Genomic DNA, 16441 nt, shown 5'->3' with positions numbered 1-16441 from the left:
TTTACCGACACCAAGTTAATGGGCTAGTGGAGTGCACCAATGGCATTCTGAAAATGACTTGAAGGAAAATCCTACTGGAAACTCCACACCTGATTTGGTTGCAGGCTCTGCCACTGGCAGTTTTTCCTTCAGAAACAGATGTCTGAGGAAGTCAAGCTTGATACCTCACCAGATAATCACAGGATGTGACATGCAGGGTCACTGCACACCTTTTCCTGTCTCCTCTGCTGCTGATCTCTCTTTCTGCTTTACAGGTGGCAAGAGATCTCATCCATCTGTGGATAGAAGATCACGCTTCCACGGTATCTTTCACAGCAGAGCAGGGAGAGGCCCGCCCAGATTTCCAGCATTCATTTGGTGACTTTGTCTACCTGAAAAATCACCCCCCTGAGTTGTGGACAAAACCCAGATATAAAGGACCTTTCCAGATTGCAGCCTCCACACCAGATCCAGGACTCAGATATGTGACATCATATTTCTACAGCGAAGTCAGCACCTCACGATTCCTCTTAAATTCAGGACATTTATACCACACACTATCACATTAATGTTTCAAGATGTTATTTGCTCCTTGTGGAATTAATGGACGTATCCAAATTATCGTTGTACTTTTTCTTCTTTCTCAGTACTATTTTTCTGATTTTGTACTTCTTAGGGTATAATATCCTGTGATTGGCTTAATTGTACAGTAAGATTCAAACAGAAGGGATTTTCAGCAGAAGGCACCCCCCTCCATCCCCTTCTTTCTTCCTGTTTGTAGTTTACTTTTGTGACCCAGACTGACTAGGTTATTGGTGTTCATCCCAATATACAGTTGGGGTAAGTGTGCTGGGGAGAACTGGGGTGGTTTTGACCCATTTTTAATTGTGACCCAATACACACAGCTTAGTAAACAGGGGGAGGAGTAGTAATGGATGTAGCCAGACCTTGATGGGAGGGGGAAGGTCCAGAGCCCAAGGTAAGGGGGGCACATTTTGGCCCGCCTCCCTACTGCCGCCCTCCCACCGCCACTTCCGCCGCCACGGCCACTATTGCCTCCCTACCACCGCCAGCCCCCCCCCCGCCACTGGCCTCCTGCTACCGCTTCCGCCCCCCCCCCCCACCACTGTGAAGGTACCTTGGCTGGAAAACAAGATGAGGTTGGAAGAAGACTATTGGGAGTCTCACCAGGTAGTTTAAACATCACTGACATCTTAGACATGTATTTAACTAATGTGGAAGATTGAGCAACTCTACTTGTTTCCTTTGATTTGAAATGGATAAGGTTAATGTTCTTTAGGGCTGCATTTCGATTACAATTTTTAATCGTGATTAATTGCAGGACGTAACCAGTAGTCTACTGGGGTGAGGGGCACGCATTTCCTCTCCCTCCCTACCCCACATTAGATATCATTCCTTTGCTAGTGGGTATACTAAAGCCCCACCAAAGAAATCCACTGCCAAACCAGCCCCCTTCCTCCTTGTGCTGCCTCGGGAGAGAGGAAGTCAGCAGGATACCTCCAGCCGCCGATTACGGTACTCCCCGAGCATGCTCAGTTCATGCATTCCAACTGCATAACCTCTCCAACACTTGATGTAGTCTTTAAATAAGTTGAACTTCCCATCCTCAAAGATAATGTTCCAAAGGCTTGGCTCCTCTCTGGTCCAGACCCTCATGGTCTGACCTCCAGAGAGGATGACCTTTGTGTTGGCTCACCCTTGCTATGGGCTGGGGACTCCCTGGCTCTGATCCCATGCTCTTGGGCTGAGTCTCTCCACTACCCACCCAGAGCTCTCCTCACAGTTGCTGTTTTTCCTAGTAGCAACTCTCTTTATCCTTAGCCAGTGGGCTCGCTTCTTCTAATCTGAGACTCCACTTTACTCTTCCTGTTCAGTGGCAGAGGAACATCAGGCAGCTTCAAACTGCAAGCAACCAAAGACTCTCCTAAAAGGTAAACACTTTATCTCCTGCTAGTCTTCTCCCCCCTTGTCACTCTTCACCCTCAAGTCAGGGTTGCCAGGTTGAAAAAATTTTCCCCGCCCAAAGTTAAACCCCGCCCCCGATGTACCCTCGACGTCATCAACCCCACCTCCAACGTCTTTAACCCCGCCCCCGATGTAGCTGCCGACGTCACTAACCCCGCCCCGACGTTGCCACCGATGTCACTAACCCCGCCCCGACGTTGCCGCCGACGTCACTAACTCTGCCTCCGACGTAGCCGCCAATGCCACTAACCCCGCCCCCGATGTAGCCGCCGACGTCACTAATCCTACCTCTGACATAGCCGCCGACGTCACTATCCCTGCCCCCGACGTCGTTAACCCAGCCTCTACGGGGCTTCTATTGGACCAAATTGGACCAATAGAAGCCCCACAAAACCCCCCAAATGCGCAACGTGGCTTTTTAAAAGCCGCCCAATTTCCCGCAGCCGGCAAAAATTGCCCACAACGGGTCACGGAAAGCCACCCAATTGGGTGGGAACCCCGCAGACCTGGCAACCCTGCCCTCAGTGCACTTTCTCTTTGCATTTTATTTTCAAACTACTCCAATGGGCTGGGCTTCCTTCCACCCAGGGACCTCCCAGTCACTCCCCTCAATGACTCTTCACAAGGACTCACTCTTCTGAGTAATTCCTACATAAGAGGGGCTTACAAATACAGTATGCACCGTGTGATCTAGCACTGTTAGGAGACAAATTCTTGTAGCACTACCAGTCTGGTTGCCCTCCTGATACTTTTTCATGGGGCAGTTGAGGTAGATGCACTGCTGCTAACTTAATTTTTTCCAGAAAAGAGGAGTCACTGTTACTGCTCCCCTGCTGCCTCAACAGGTGTTAAGATGCAGCAAACATCAACTGAAACAATCTACTGCTCATGGAAGAGATTTTTCTCCCAATTGCAACACACACGAGGCCAGTGGTGCCTCAGATAACTGCACCTGACTGCCGCAGTCTCCAAACAACTTCAATTACACTTCAAAAATTTTAGGAATGGTTGTTCTTGTTTACCAAAGTAAACTACCCTGACAATCTACTTTTGTTTTCTGCTGTCAATCCGCACAAACCCCCAGACCTGCTGCCATTCAGGTAAGTAAATAAAAACTGGCTGGCCACCCCATCCTAGACCCCAGTAACTTGTGCTGCAAGAGGTAGGCCTTACTGAGGCTTGGCAAATCTTTACTGTTTAAAAAAACAAACTCATTTATTCTCTTCCTACATCTGTCTCCTTTCAGCAGTAGCAGTTTCCAACTGTGGGAGTGATATTTGTTCCTCCCCACCTCCTTCAGCAGCTACTGCACCTGCCTGTTGCTGACTTCCTGTTTTATAGATGAAATCTCAAACTGTTCTAACCAACCACATGGCAACCAACCAAAGGAGGAAGATATAAAGGAAGGAAGAAAGAAAGAAAGAAAGGTGCGCTAATGATTAGTATGAGCTAAATGATAAGATGCCCATGGGAATATAATGGGCTTCTTATCATTTAACGCACACTAATCATTAGCGCACCTTAGTAAAAGGACCCCTAAATGAGAAAAAAAAAACCCCAAAGCAATACTGTTTTAAAGTGGACATATTGCTATACAGATATTTATGCTGTTTACAAAAATATAAGAAACATTTTCATGGTATGAGCAATTGGGATCAACAATAAACCATAAGAAGAAAACAGTATGTCAATAAAATGTCTGCAGTGGTGAATAAAGTTGTCCAAAGGCTATTTTGGTAATTTATTTTAGCTGCTGTGAAGATCTTATGAACTGTACAGTAGCAATTTGGCCATTTCACTCCTATCACTTACATAATATAAAAATCACTAATAAAATGTAATCTGATAAAGATACGGCTTGAACACTGGAGATTAGTGAGTGCCTAAAAGAGGGGACTAGGGACGAGAGATGTACATGAAATAACTCCAAAATTGATTTGAAATACTTAAAGCATGACAATAAGCAGGAAACCCACAGGAAAATCAAATTCTCTGTTGCTGTCCAAAGCTATAAAATATCATTTTCAAAAAGTCAGATCTGAAAGTGTGCAATTTAAATTCAATCATTTTTTTATTGATGACACACAAAAGTAGTCCACACCAACAGGTAAGTAGCATTCTAACAATAACATAGTTACTTCACGGTTATGCTTTCACTAAACAACATCATCAATTTTTAGTATTCTCCCCCCCCCCCTTCCCTCCCTTGAGTGTCCAAACTTAATGCCTAAAAGCAAAGTTCCGGATGTGGTAGTCCCTAGGGGACTGGAGAAAGTGTGCAATTTAAAATGCAGACTTGGTGGTGGGGGGGGGTTCTACTGGTTAGTAAATAGGATTATTTGTATCCCTGTGACTCTTCACACAAACATTAATATACAGGAAACACTGTGAAACCTTCAGAATGTATGTAGCACTTTACACCAATGAACTGACAAAGGTTCCTACCCTAAAGAGTCATGAGGAGAACGGAAAACTAAATAATTGTTTTAAATTAAGACGATCATAAGACAGGGTCATGAGTCAATAGGTTTATGTCCTTTGCTTGAAATAATTACTCTGTGAATTGCTTTATCTACCCAATAGATGAACAGATAGCACAAAAATGCTGCCTTAAGCAGCAGTAGGAATATAATTTAGTTGCCAGCTAAAATTCTCTCATTTGAGTTCTGATCTTTATTTTGTCTCCTAGGGAGTCTTTGAAAAATTGTACATCAAAGGCATTGAGATGTGTCTTTTGCATGCAGTGAAGTTCTTAATTTCCTTATATCCCTTCAGCATAGTAGGCTTAGCGGGTTAGTTAAGGTGGGGGGCAAGAACTAGGGAGGTCAGAATGGAAGGGAGTGTTAACTATGTCTCCTCCCCTCTCAGACTGAAGGAAGGCAACGAAACAAGAGGCAAACTTTATGGAGCCCCATTCCCTCCAACCAGTGGTGTAGCCAGATGGCAAATTTTGCACATAAGTATTGCCAAAGGCCCATCAAGGTCAGCATCCTATTCCCAGCACTGGCCAATCCAGCTCACAAGTACCTGGCAAGATTCCAAAAAAGTACAATACATTTTATGATGCTTATCCTAGAAATAAGCAGTGGATTTTCCCCATCTATTTTAATAATGGTCTACGGACTTTTTCTTTAGGAAGCCATCCAAACCTTTTGAAACCCAGCTAATTGCTTTTACTACATTCTTTGGCAACGAATTCCAGAGTTTAATTACACATTTAGTGAAGAAAAATAAGAAAACTTTTCTCCAATTTGTTTTAAATTTACTAGTTTGTAGCTTCATTGCATGCCCCTTAGTCCTAGTATTTTTGGAAAGAGAAAACAATCAATTCACATCTACCCGGTTCCACTCCACTCATTATATTATAGACCTCTATCATATCTCCCCTCAGCTGTTTTTTCTCCAAGCTGAAGAGCCCTAGCCGCTTTAGCCTTTCCTCATAGGGAAGTCGTTCCAGCCTCTTTATAATTTTCATTGCTCTTCTCTGTACCTTTTCTAATTCCACTATATCTTTTTGGAGATGCAGTGACCAGAATTGAACATAATATTCGAGGTGTGGTTGCACTGTGGCGCAATGCAAAGGCATTATAGCATTCTAATTTTTGTTTTCCATTCCTTTCCTAATAATTCCTAACATTCTATTTGCTTTCTTAGCCACTGCTGTACACTGAGCAGAGGGTTTCAACGTATCATCAACGATGACGCCTAGATTCCTTTCCTGATTGGTGACTCCTAATGTGAAACCTTGCATATACACACGTATATGTATAGGCAATATTTATCAGAGTTTGAGTTGCTTTTCTCAGTCTTGGCTGGTTTTATGCACTGGCAATCTGAGCTTTACCCAAGGGCTTGGGAATTGTAGAGGTGGACAATGGAATAGTTCGGGTGCCTCTTTCCCACATGCATCACTTTGCACTTCCTCACATTAAACGTCATCTGCCATTTAGATGCCGTCTCGTAAGGTCCTCTTGTAATTTTTCACAATCCTCTTGCGATTTGACAACTTTGAATTACTTTGTGTCATCAGCAAATTTAATTACATCTGTAGTTACTCCCAGCTCTAGATCATTTATAAATATTTTAAAAAGCAGCGGTCCCAGCACAGACCCCTGGGGAACCCCACCATCTACCCTTCTCCATTGAGAATACTGACCATTTAACCCTACTCTCTGTTTTCTCTCTTTTAACCAGTTTTTAATCCACAAAAGGACACTGCCTCCTATCCCATGACTCTCTAATTTCCTCTGGAGTTTTTCATAAGGTACTTTGTCAAACGCCTTTTGAAAATCCAGATACACAATATCAAAGAGCTCATCTTTATCCACAAGTTTGTTCACCCCTTCAAAGAAATGTACTGGATTAGTGAGGCAAGATTTCCCTTCACTAAATCCATGTTGACTTTGTCTTATTAAGCCATGCTTTTGAATATGCTCTGTAATTTTGTTCTTTATAATAGTCTCTACCATTTTGCCTGGCACTGTCAGACTCACCGGTCTATAATTTCCTGGATCTCCTCTGCAACTTAAAAAAAAAAAATCGTCATTATATTGGCCACCCTCCAATCTTCCGGTACCACACTTGATTTTAAAGGGCAGTTTTCCTGCCACGGTAACAGCTAACGATAATTGCATGTTAAGATATTAAAATGAGCTACTTACCATTCAAATGCACAGAAAGGACTGCCTACCCAAACGAGGAATTTTTAACGGGTGCTCAGGAGCTGTCAGTACTGAGCTGCGGACTGCAACAGAGGAGGAGAAATATATAAAGGGCACCTTGATGCGATCTTTACAGAGTTGGGCACTCTTTTTAGAAGGCTTTCACAAGTTTCAAGGCTAACAGCATGCAGGCTGGTAAACTGTGATAAGAAGCTTGGGCGGAGATTGCTTCTGAGCCTTACAAAAAGTCCAGTTATTTTTTCCCCCCTGGCAGTTCCGTATACTAGTGAGCTCAGCTGCTTTACTATAGGGAAGGGAGGCACATGGAGCTGACACGAGAAACAGGAAAAAGAAAAGAGGGAAAACTTTGCACTGAGCCAAGCTTTCCAAATACACATTTACACACCTCTGATGTGGAGAAGAGCCACAAAGTTTGCGATCCCCACTCAGGGAAAACTTGGACCAACAAACACAATCAGAATTGCTCTGGGGCAGAATAAACATTGGTGTTGTGATTGCTTCACTAAAAAGGAATAGCAGAGAGCTTGTGTCCAAACACAACATCCCCAGGCAGCATTCTCGACAGACGCACTTACTGCTCTCCTAACATGATCCCTGGGCAGAGGCTCGCCCCAATCTCTTCAAAGCTACCACCACAGAATACATCTTATATTTCTTCCTGAGCAGCCTGCGGAACTGTGCCCTGTGCCACTTTCAGCCGCCGCCTTTTCCTTCTCCTGCCATGCACGGTAACTGCTGTCACTCTATGGTATTATTTATGATTCATTATTAGCACAGGGCGAGAAAGGGAGACGTTGATGTCACAAGTGTGCCCTTTGTTCTTTCAAAGGGAAAACAACAAAAGGCTATTAAAAACTGCTTTCTTACACGTAGCCTGTATGGGTGTATGAAAGTCATCTGTAACATAGTAAATGATGGCAGATAAAGACCTTACGGTCCATCCAGTCTGCCCAACAAGATAAAGTCATTTTACATGGTATGTGATACTTTATATGTATACCCGAGTTTGATTTGTCCTTGCCTTTCTCAGGGCACAGACCGTAGAAGTCTGCCCAGTACTGTTCTTGTACTAAGTTCTGAAGCTAACATCGAAGCCCCTTAAAATATACACTCCAGCCCATCCCTATCTATTCAGTCACGATCAGGGCGTAGACCGTAGAAGTCTGCCCAGCTCCCGTTTTGTTTCCAATTACCGGCGTCGCCACCCAATCTCCACTAAGATTCCACAGAACCATTCCTTCTAAACAGGATTCCTTTGTGTTTAACAACAGAATAAAAAACATATAGAAAACCAAGGCCCTCATAACCCCCCACCCCTCCCAAAACCAAACTTTACAAGTCCCAAATCAGCTCCAGCCTCCTGTGCAGAGCAGCCACGCTTAGCAATTGACTGATCTGCGGATGCTCAGCTCACCGACTGGGTTCACCCCCCCCCCCCCATTGCATGCAAATGAGCTGATTGCAAAAGCAGTGACCAGCTCATTTGCATGTGATTTGCTTTGTGAATCTCTCTGTATTTCCAAATTGGTAACTTTTATCGAAGTGGAAATACAGAGCGATTCTTTACCAGGACCTTTGTGCCTCTGGGTTTTAGTTTTTGTCTGCATGTTTTTTTTTTTTTTTGTGGTTCCCTATTTTGTCAGGTAAGAGTCATGTTCTACATCTGAAACTGAGGTAAAGGATTCTGCTGGCATATGGTGTCTGTGTAGGAATCTTTAACAATCCATCTTGTTCTGGTTTCCCAGTAGCAGGTAATTGGGGCTCTAATGTATTGCAGCAGCATAATTAAATTAAATAACTACTTCTGAAGGTTACAGGTAGGGATAGAGGAGATTATTTGTGGGGATAGGTGGGAATGGAATGGATCTTTATAGGGACAGGCAGAGATGGGTTAGATTCCAGTGGTGTGCCTTCACAATTTTTGCACCTTGTAAGTGTGCTGTGAGGTCAAAAAGGTTGAAACTCTGCCTTAGACAATCATGGAATTCAGTGGCAGAGCTCCCAGCCACCAATTCCAGCACCCTACGCATGCTCTGTTCTTACACAGCATTTGAGCATGCACGTGAAATAAGCATGCATGGGGTGCTGGTATTAGTAGCTCAGGAACACTCCCACTAACTGCCAAGATTGTCTGAGGGGAGTTATGGCAGACTGTGGCTGTCTTCAATTGTCAGGGCTTGGGGATCTCTGCCATCTACACCAAGAATGTGCTGCTTCTGGTGGGCCTCAACTGAAAGTAGACAGACCGAGGCCCTCCTGGGCCCATGTGTGGCTATGCTCCAGCCTCCAACTCACTCTTTCTTCATTCTCACTAGTTTCAAACCTCCCACCTGTTCAGCTGCAGCAGAGAAGTTCAATTAAATATTTTCTAGCCTTTCCTTATTCCTTCTCCACTTTGTTGTGGGTTTTTTTGCAACTTGTTCAATTCTTTCAGCCTTTCCATTAGAATTTCCATCATGCTATCATCTTTCTTTTGCTTATGTCATTGTGAGGCCCCTTTATTTTTTTTATCTGACCTATATTCCTCCATTCTTCTCTCTCCACTGTCTCTCATACCCACCTCACACATACTGCTGTCCTCCTGCTTCTATCAAACATCTAATCTCTTTTCCTACAATTATCTCTACCTTCCTTCTTCATCTCTTCTCTGTCCCTCCCCTTCATCACTCCTATCTTTCCCCTCTACCTTCCCAACTCCTTCCTCATGCTTTCCTTTTCTTCCCCTTCAAGTGAAATTTCTTCTTCACCCCCTTCTCCCTTATTTCTTCTCCTCTTCCATCCTTTCCTGTGTCTTCCAGCTCCTTCTTCATCTATCTCTCCTTCCCTTCACACCCTACCCACTCATCCCTAATCCTTTCCATTCTAGTCTCTATATCTGCACCTTGGATCCTCTCTCTCCCTATCACTTACCATTTTAGCCCCCCCCCCCAATACCAGGTCTAATCTTTAATTCCTAGGCACCCCCCCCCCCACACACACACAAAAAATTAATTCTCCCCATTTGGCCATGTCTCCTTTACCTCACCTTCATGTTTTCCTTCTATCTTCTCCCAACCCTTTCCCCTCCCTGATTCCCAGTACATTGTCTTAACCTCCTATGTCTCTCTCTTGTGCCCTTCTCCCCAATAATCTCTGTGGCACCTTAAAAGTGTTAATATAGGCCTTCTTTATTGGCAAAGCATCACATTATAAGAGGACTAAGTTAGAGCAAAGTAAATATTGGAGAGAGCAAGTCTATAGCTATGATAAACATCATAAAGAGTCAGGATTCAAGAAGGCCCTCAGAGAACGATGAAGAGGCCTGGCATAATTTGGATTTCCTTGCCAAAGAGAATTTGGCATTTAACCTGTTTAGACTTAAGTGATATTACTGAGACAGTAATGAAGCAGACAAAATCTTGGCATTCTGTTTAAGGAAAATGCAAGTAGAATGGAATAAATGTAGGATAAAAGAATGGTTTATGCTTAACAAAATACCCCAGCTACCACAGAGATTTGGATCCTGTCTCAGAGAACTTTATACACAAGATTTTAAAATAAAGCACTCAGTTATAGTTATTGAAAGATACAGATATCTCCTCCATCACACAAGCCCAAACCCAAAGGTTCTGGATAAAGAAATGACTTTACATGAAGTATTTTATTACTACTATTATTATTTGTTAGTAGTATGGTGTCCAGCAAGAATAACCTGGGTATAGTCAATTAGCACTCAAATGTATTTGATATACCACCCTTCTATGTTAAGAACCAAAAACAAAGCTACTTATGTCAACAAAACACACATTACAACATCTTAATAAACTGCCCTTGGAGAAAGCAGAAATGAAACACACAGACAGATAAGATAGAGTAGCAGGAGTTTCGATAGAAGATAAACATGACTAACGTAAGGGAAAATTGCACATGGAGTCATAAAAGGTTATGCAGGTCCTACAGCAGTAAGTGCAACCGATATTAGTCCCTGTGTATAAGTCTAAGTGTTTTGAAAATGAGCCCTTATCTATAGTTAGTTGCTTTTTTCATATCAGCCAGGCTTTCACCTGCTTCCTGAAGTACAGATAGCCTTATTATTATGATTATTATTTCCAGACATTTGATATACAGCACAATTGATTCCAAGCAGGCAACTGAACGGTTTACAATGGGCAAAACAAAGCCAAGTGACTAATGTAAAGTCAATTAAAGTTCCTTCCTCAACACCATCCAGTGCAAGCAGACTGCTTCCCCATAACAACAGCTCCAGCCCTGCCGTAAAGTTTTGCACATTAAAGGTAGGTGCTCGGTGCATGGAAATGTTTGTGCATTGCTCAGAATGCTCATTTTAATACTGCTGAACTTGTAATACATTTGCAAAGGATTAGCGGTAGCTGCTCTATGGCAAATGGTAAAATGGACGCAGAACCCTTGTGCATTATAAAGGTTGCTTCAGACTGGCTACAACCACTACTACTATTTAGCATTTCTACAAGAAGAAAGACAGTCCCTGCTCAAAGAGCTTACAATCTAATAACCAGTCTAAAGGAAACATTGCAAACACATAAGCTTTGTGCCCTTAGTCATGTGTGGAAACAAAGGTCATTAAAGCACAAGAAAGAAGAGAAATGCAAGCGTGCTATGAAGCAAAATATCTTTTATTGTTGTTTACTTGTATTCTTCCCTGTTATGTAGTTTCAGGGCCATACAGCAAAGGTTTTACACAACCAGAATAAGACAGCTTGCTGAACTGCAGCTAAGAAATCAAGCTTTAGAAAATCCAATTGTCTGATAAGATAGTTTAATTATTTTTGTTTTATCTCTCTTTTTTTTTTTTTGTTAAAATGGAGATGGGGAAAGAGTCTATAAAAACAGTATACCAAATAATAATAATAAAAAGTTGTAATTAATCCACAGTCCAACATTTTAGTCCTAATACAACACCTGGTGAAGGTCTCACATTAGACTAATAATGTGCACTATTAGAGTCTATAACAATGACTATTTAAGGAACAGAATGGTACATACAAGAAAAAGAACTAGGAATAAGAAAAAAAGGAGGCAATGATAATCTGGAGAATCGGGCTTGTAGTACTGCATTATCTTTGACAAGAATGCAGAGGAACTGATACAATGTTTAAAAAAAAGAGTAAAAAGTAGACAGAGTCCTGCTGCATACTACTACAAAGAGAGCATTTAAAAAGTCGAAACCATTATAAATAAAAACACTATATCTTTTCTTTTTGCAGTACTAAAGACTAACAGAGCTGTCCATGATTCCAACCTAGTAACAAAAGTAGCAATTCTGTGTAGGCCCATCTGTTGCATCATTAACCTTAAAAACAGTGTAGAGAATTGCTCCTTTCCATGAACTCTCTGACCATCAAGCACAACCTAAGATTTTGCTACTAAATTTCACAGTAACTAAAGTAAATACAATAGGTATGCATTTATAAACTCAAACACTGCAGACAGGGCAATTAATGATGGATTTTACAAAATTAAAAATTCCAGATAGATCAATTACTACAAGTAATTTGGCTTTTCATTTGCCTAATCTTTGAGTGGATCTAAGTCAAAGAGCAGCTTTGAGGTAGAGAAACACAAAATGGCACAACCTTCATAAGAAGTTATTTCCTTGTTGAAGGGACTCATGGCACTATCTAATGGTGCTATATATCCAGCACAATAGATTAAAACCACATCCCCACGGAAGGAGACAAAGAGGCATATTTTCAAAGCACTTAGCCTCCCAAAGTTCCATAGAAACCTATGGAACTTAGCCTCCCAAAGTGCTTTGAAAATATGCCTCAGTGTCAGCTACTTCAGCATGAATTGTGTTATACAGCACTCAGTATGGTTGGTGGGGGGGGGGGGGGGGGAATTACTATGTTAAATAGTTTATTCCTTTCATTGTACAGGAGTTAGTATCAGGTAGTGCACTCTCCTGCTGGCCTTTGAGTAATCAGGTAGCTACTTGTAGAGTGCTCATTACATTATAGTTACACACGGCTAAGCTCCAAATTAGAGACCAGGATACCTTACATTTTGCTATCTGCTAGTCATGTAAAATGTTGCAAAGTTTTCTGTCAATGTACTTCAGAGGCAACGTCTAAATTCATTCTGGTGATGTGGTATTTCAGTACTTACAAAGTTACACAGCCCTGTGTGTGATTATTATTATTTTTTAATTACACTAAACATGTTTTTCTATGTACAAATACCTGATTCTATAAATGATACATTTTAATGTACAATAGTGATAAAACCATAAAAATTGTGATATTAAAAACATCTTTGGAATTAAAGTGAGAACTTTATATTGGAGCAACTAAATAAAAAAAATTAAAACATATGTACATAAAAGATAATGTATGATTGTATGATTTTTTAGCACATTTTCCATGCCTTTAGCTAGATACCAGAAGGCACAGAATATTAAGAAGGTTCAGCAGAGCAGAATATAGGTTCTGCAGTATGAAGAATCACCTATCACTTCTACTGTCCTGAAACTACAATTATGAATTGTTACCTTTATTATAATTATTCTATTTGGTAATATCTTTCTACAGTACTGCATCTGGGAAAATAAAGGGTGTATGGAAGCTGACGTGATTCAGTTTTGATAAATTATTAGATAAATATAGGAACAGGGGTAACTTCTCAATAACCAGAACAGGTGCCTTATTACTAAAAGTCTGGCCCTATCGTTGGAATGGCCTGTTATTATTTTAGGCAGGCCAGTTAATGTGTATATTTTTGATCCTGTTTCATGATAGTCTTATTATTAGGTTTCAATTTGCTGTTTTCAAGTTTCCTCTTTCATTGTATTTATGTTTATATTTGTACATATTTACTATTGTTATGCTGTTAACAGAATTGTAAGTTTAATATTAAACTGTACCTACTGTTCATCATCTTGGGTGAATCTCTTCATAAAGGCAGTTAATAAATCCTAATAAATTAAAAAAAAAAAAAAAGAATATGACAAAAGGGAACCCCAATGGGCATCCACAATTCATAACTTTGGAGGGAGCCCTCCTCCTCTGCTGTGTGTGTGTGGGTGTTAACTGGCTGTCTCAATTTCAAGGTAAATCAAATGATTCAAATCTGCCACTGCATAAAATGGAACTAATGATAACTGATAATCATGTTAAAATAATCCCCGTTTACCAGTCCAAATCTATCAGTTATGTGCAAAAATATCCCAATAAAACTTAAAATGTGTGCATTTTAAGAGTTATTAAATGGCAAGTTTTCAATTTATGAGCATTTTGGTGATGGTTTCTTTCTCAAAATACTTGATTAAAAATAATTACAATTTAATACTTTGTTTTAAAAATTCAAAAACTTCCACACATGAGAATGCACTATTTTGAACAATTTTTACAAGAATGTTTATTCATATTAAAGCAGAAACCAATCCACCTTATCATACAGTTGTATATTCAGGAAAAAATAGCCAGTATGCAGCCATTCAAAATGAACTTTCATGACATTTAGATTTTTCACTGTAGTCTGCGGTAGCTCTTACAGAGTTCATGGTCTCTTATATCTCCCCAGCCTCCATTTTTCACATGAGGGGAGTGTGCCGTCATTGAGTAGCGATTACTAATACTCATACTTTCTGGAAACATATACTGTTGATTGTTGTTTAACAGTGATTTTATTTTGGCACTTTCTGTGGATGGGCTACAAGATTGCTTGTGGTGCATGCCACAATCTCCAGTATGATATATCCTGGGAACTTCAGGAATCATGACTTTCCAAAATTTAGGAAGACAAGTCACAGTCAAATACTGAAGAGTCCAATCCCAATTGTAATCATCGTAAGTGCAGAATGCATCAGTGCACTGGATTAGTTTTTGGTATGTCTCTCTGTTTAGTGCCATTCCCATGTTATGTTCTGTGGACTTCCAGGTTTTCACCTCCAGTTTGTCAGCTTTACCAGAAAAGGTATGGACCCGAGCATAATTCCCTAGGGTCAATACATCACAGTCTGTACATTCTTTGTTTCTTTCGCTCCACATATTTTTAAGGACATGATAGAAATCTGGAGACAAGTAGTGATCCTCTTCTATAAACAAAACCAGACCACTATAGTCTTTCAAGACTTTCACTCTTTCCCATACAAAATGAAGCTTCCACCACCAATGATGTTTCGTTTGTGAGAATTTGGCCTCTCGATAATGTCCGAAAGAATCGGGGTACTCAGCATTAATGCAACCCAACTTCACCGCAGCTGATTTCTCTATATCCCTCGGACAATCTTTGGGGTCATTCCCTGGAAATTCGTTCGGATACAGCTGAATATTAAAGGGGAAAAATATCTGAAGAACTTGACAGAAATTCACGCTTGAAATGAGCTGGTTAATCTCTAGAGACCAGAAATCATGGCTAAAAATGAGTAAAACGTTTTCAATGTTCTTGGCTTTCCTGAGAGATTCAATAAGCAGTTTCAGATATTCTGGCCTATCGTGCACTTGCACAACGACCACAAGATCATCCCGGGGGCGATTTTGTATCTTGTCCAAGTTTTTAATAGTTTGGTCAAAGTTTAATTGATACACAATCGACCGATGAACTAGAGTTGCATTGTCCACGTCAGGCTTTGGCACTTTGTCTCCCGCAGTCTCGTTGGATATCCTGCGACTGCCGACGGATACGAAGCCTTTGCCGTTCCTGTTCGGGTCCGAGTCCTGCACGAACAGCTCATTTTTCTTCTGCCGGCCACTGTTCCAGAAGGCTAAACCACAAGCAGCCACCACCAGGGTCAGTATAAACACCTTCCTCTTATAGATGCGAAACCTCATGGTATATCAGCAGCAGAGGCAGCCTCCAGAGGGACAAGAAATCACAGAACGGAGCAGACCTGCGGCTCCCAAGGGACAGGGACGTGTGGCCGCCGCTTCCGGCTCACACACGCCCGTCGAGGAAGGAGAGAAACGGCCACCTCATATCAACCGCCACCCGGGCTCTCGGCGCTGCCACCCTTGCATTGTGTAAGCGCGGCCTCTGCCTCCTCCGGTTAATAAGAAGCCCGGCTAATTTCCACCTCCATTCCAACAGGAGCCGAAAAGCACCGAGCAAGCTCGTGTTGCAGGAAGAGCCGTCCAACCGCAACTCCCTTCTCCTCACCTGCCTTGAGCGGCTTAACGGCGGAAGCCGCGGAAGCACACGGTGTGCTCCTTCCACCGGATACCTAGCGCGCTTCCTTTCTTCTGCGCATGCGCGGCTCTCGCGCACCGTGACTTAGTTGAAGCCAGGCTTAGGCTACTGGTCTGCTATCTGCCTGCTCGCGCTCTACACAGTCTACACACATTTTTTTTTATACCACGTTCACTCCAAAGTCCTGCTCCTGCCCTGCCCATCGTCGTCGCCTATCGAACTCAGCCCAATATTCCCTCCTCCCAAATGGAAATCCAACTATTTAGACCCACAAGTAAGTAGCGATTGGACCATAGGTTGACCATCACAATCTGGCTGGGTTGTGGTACGGAAAGGGCGTGGTCAATGATGTTTTACAGAGAAGATGGGCGGGGCGTGAAGCTTGAACAGCCATTTTTGATGTAGGCAAAAATGCTTCAAAGTCAAGAGGGGTTTTGGGATGACTGTCGGGGGGGAAAAAAAGACAAATATGAAAGGTCAACTAGTGGCGTCATCACCAGCATGATTTTTCAAACTATTTTAATACTGTTATATACTCAAAAAAGGGAGTAAGCAGAAAACTTCTCGTGGCTGTACAATGTTGGATGTCGAATGCGCTCAGCACAATTTTTGTATAAATACTAATTTTAGATAAGCGTATCCAAGAACCT

At 41.8% G+C, this 16441-nt stretch overlaps 1 protein-coding gene across 1 annotated transcript; it reads right to left on the bottom strand.

Annotated features, from left to right (window-relative positions):
• Nucleotides 1-13994: 13994 nt before the first annotated feature.
• Nucleotides 13995-16223, bottom strand: MGAT2 (mannosyl (alpha-1,6-)-glycoprotein beta-1,2-N-acetylglucosaminyltransferase). Its single transcript, XM_030215325.1, has one exon. It carries the CDS (start codon nucleotides 15434-15436, stop codon nucleotides 14132-14134), a length of 1305 nt encoding a protein of 434 aa, XP_030071185.1. The 5' UTR covers nucleotides 15437-16223; the 3' UTR covers nucleotides 13995-14131.
• Between the last annotated feature and the right edge of the window lie 218 nt (nucleotides 16224-16441).

Source organism: Microcaecilia unicolor, chromosome 9 (genome assembly GCF_901765095.1).
Source record: "Microcaecilia unicolor chromosome 9, aMicUni1.1, whole genome shotgun sequence".
NCBI lineage: Eukaryota > Metazoa > Chordata > Amphibia > Gymnophiona > Siphonopidae > Microcaecilia > Microcaecilia unicolor.
The sequence above is the reverse complement of the archived record's forward strand: the minus strand, read 5'-3'. Positions and strand labels throughout refer to the sequence as shown.

Coding starts and splice junctions, on each gene's coding strand:
- MGAT2 (XM_030215325.1), bottom strand. CDS start 15,436: ATGAGGTTTCGCATCTATAAGAGGAAGGTGTTTATACTGACCCTGGTG.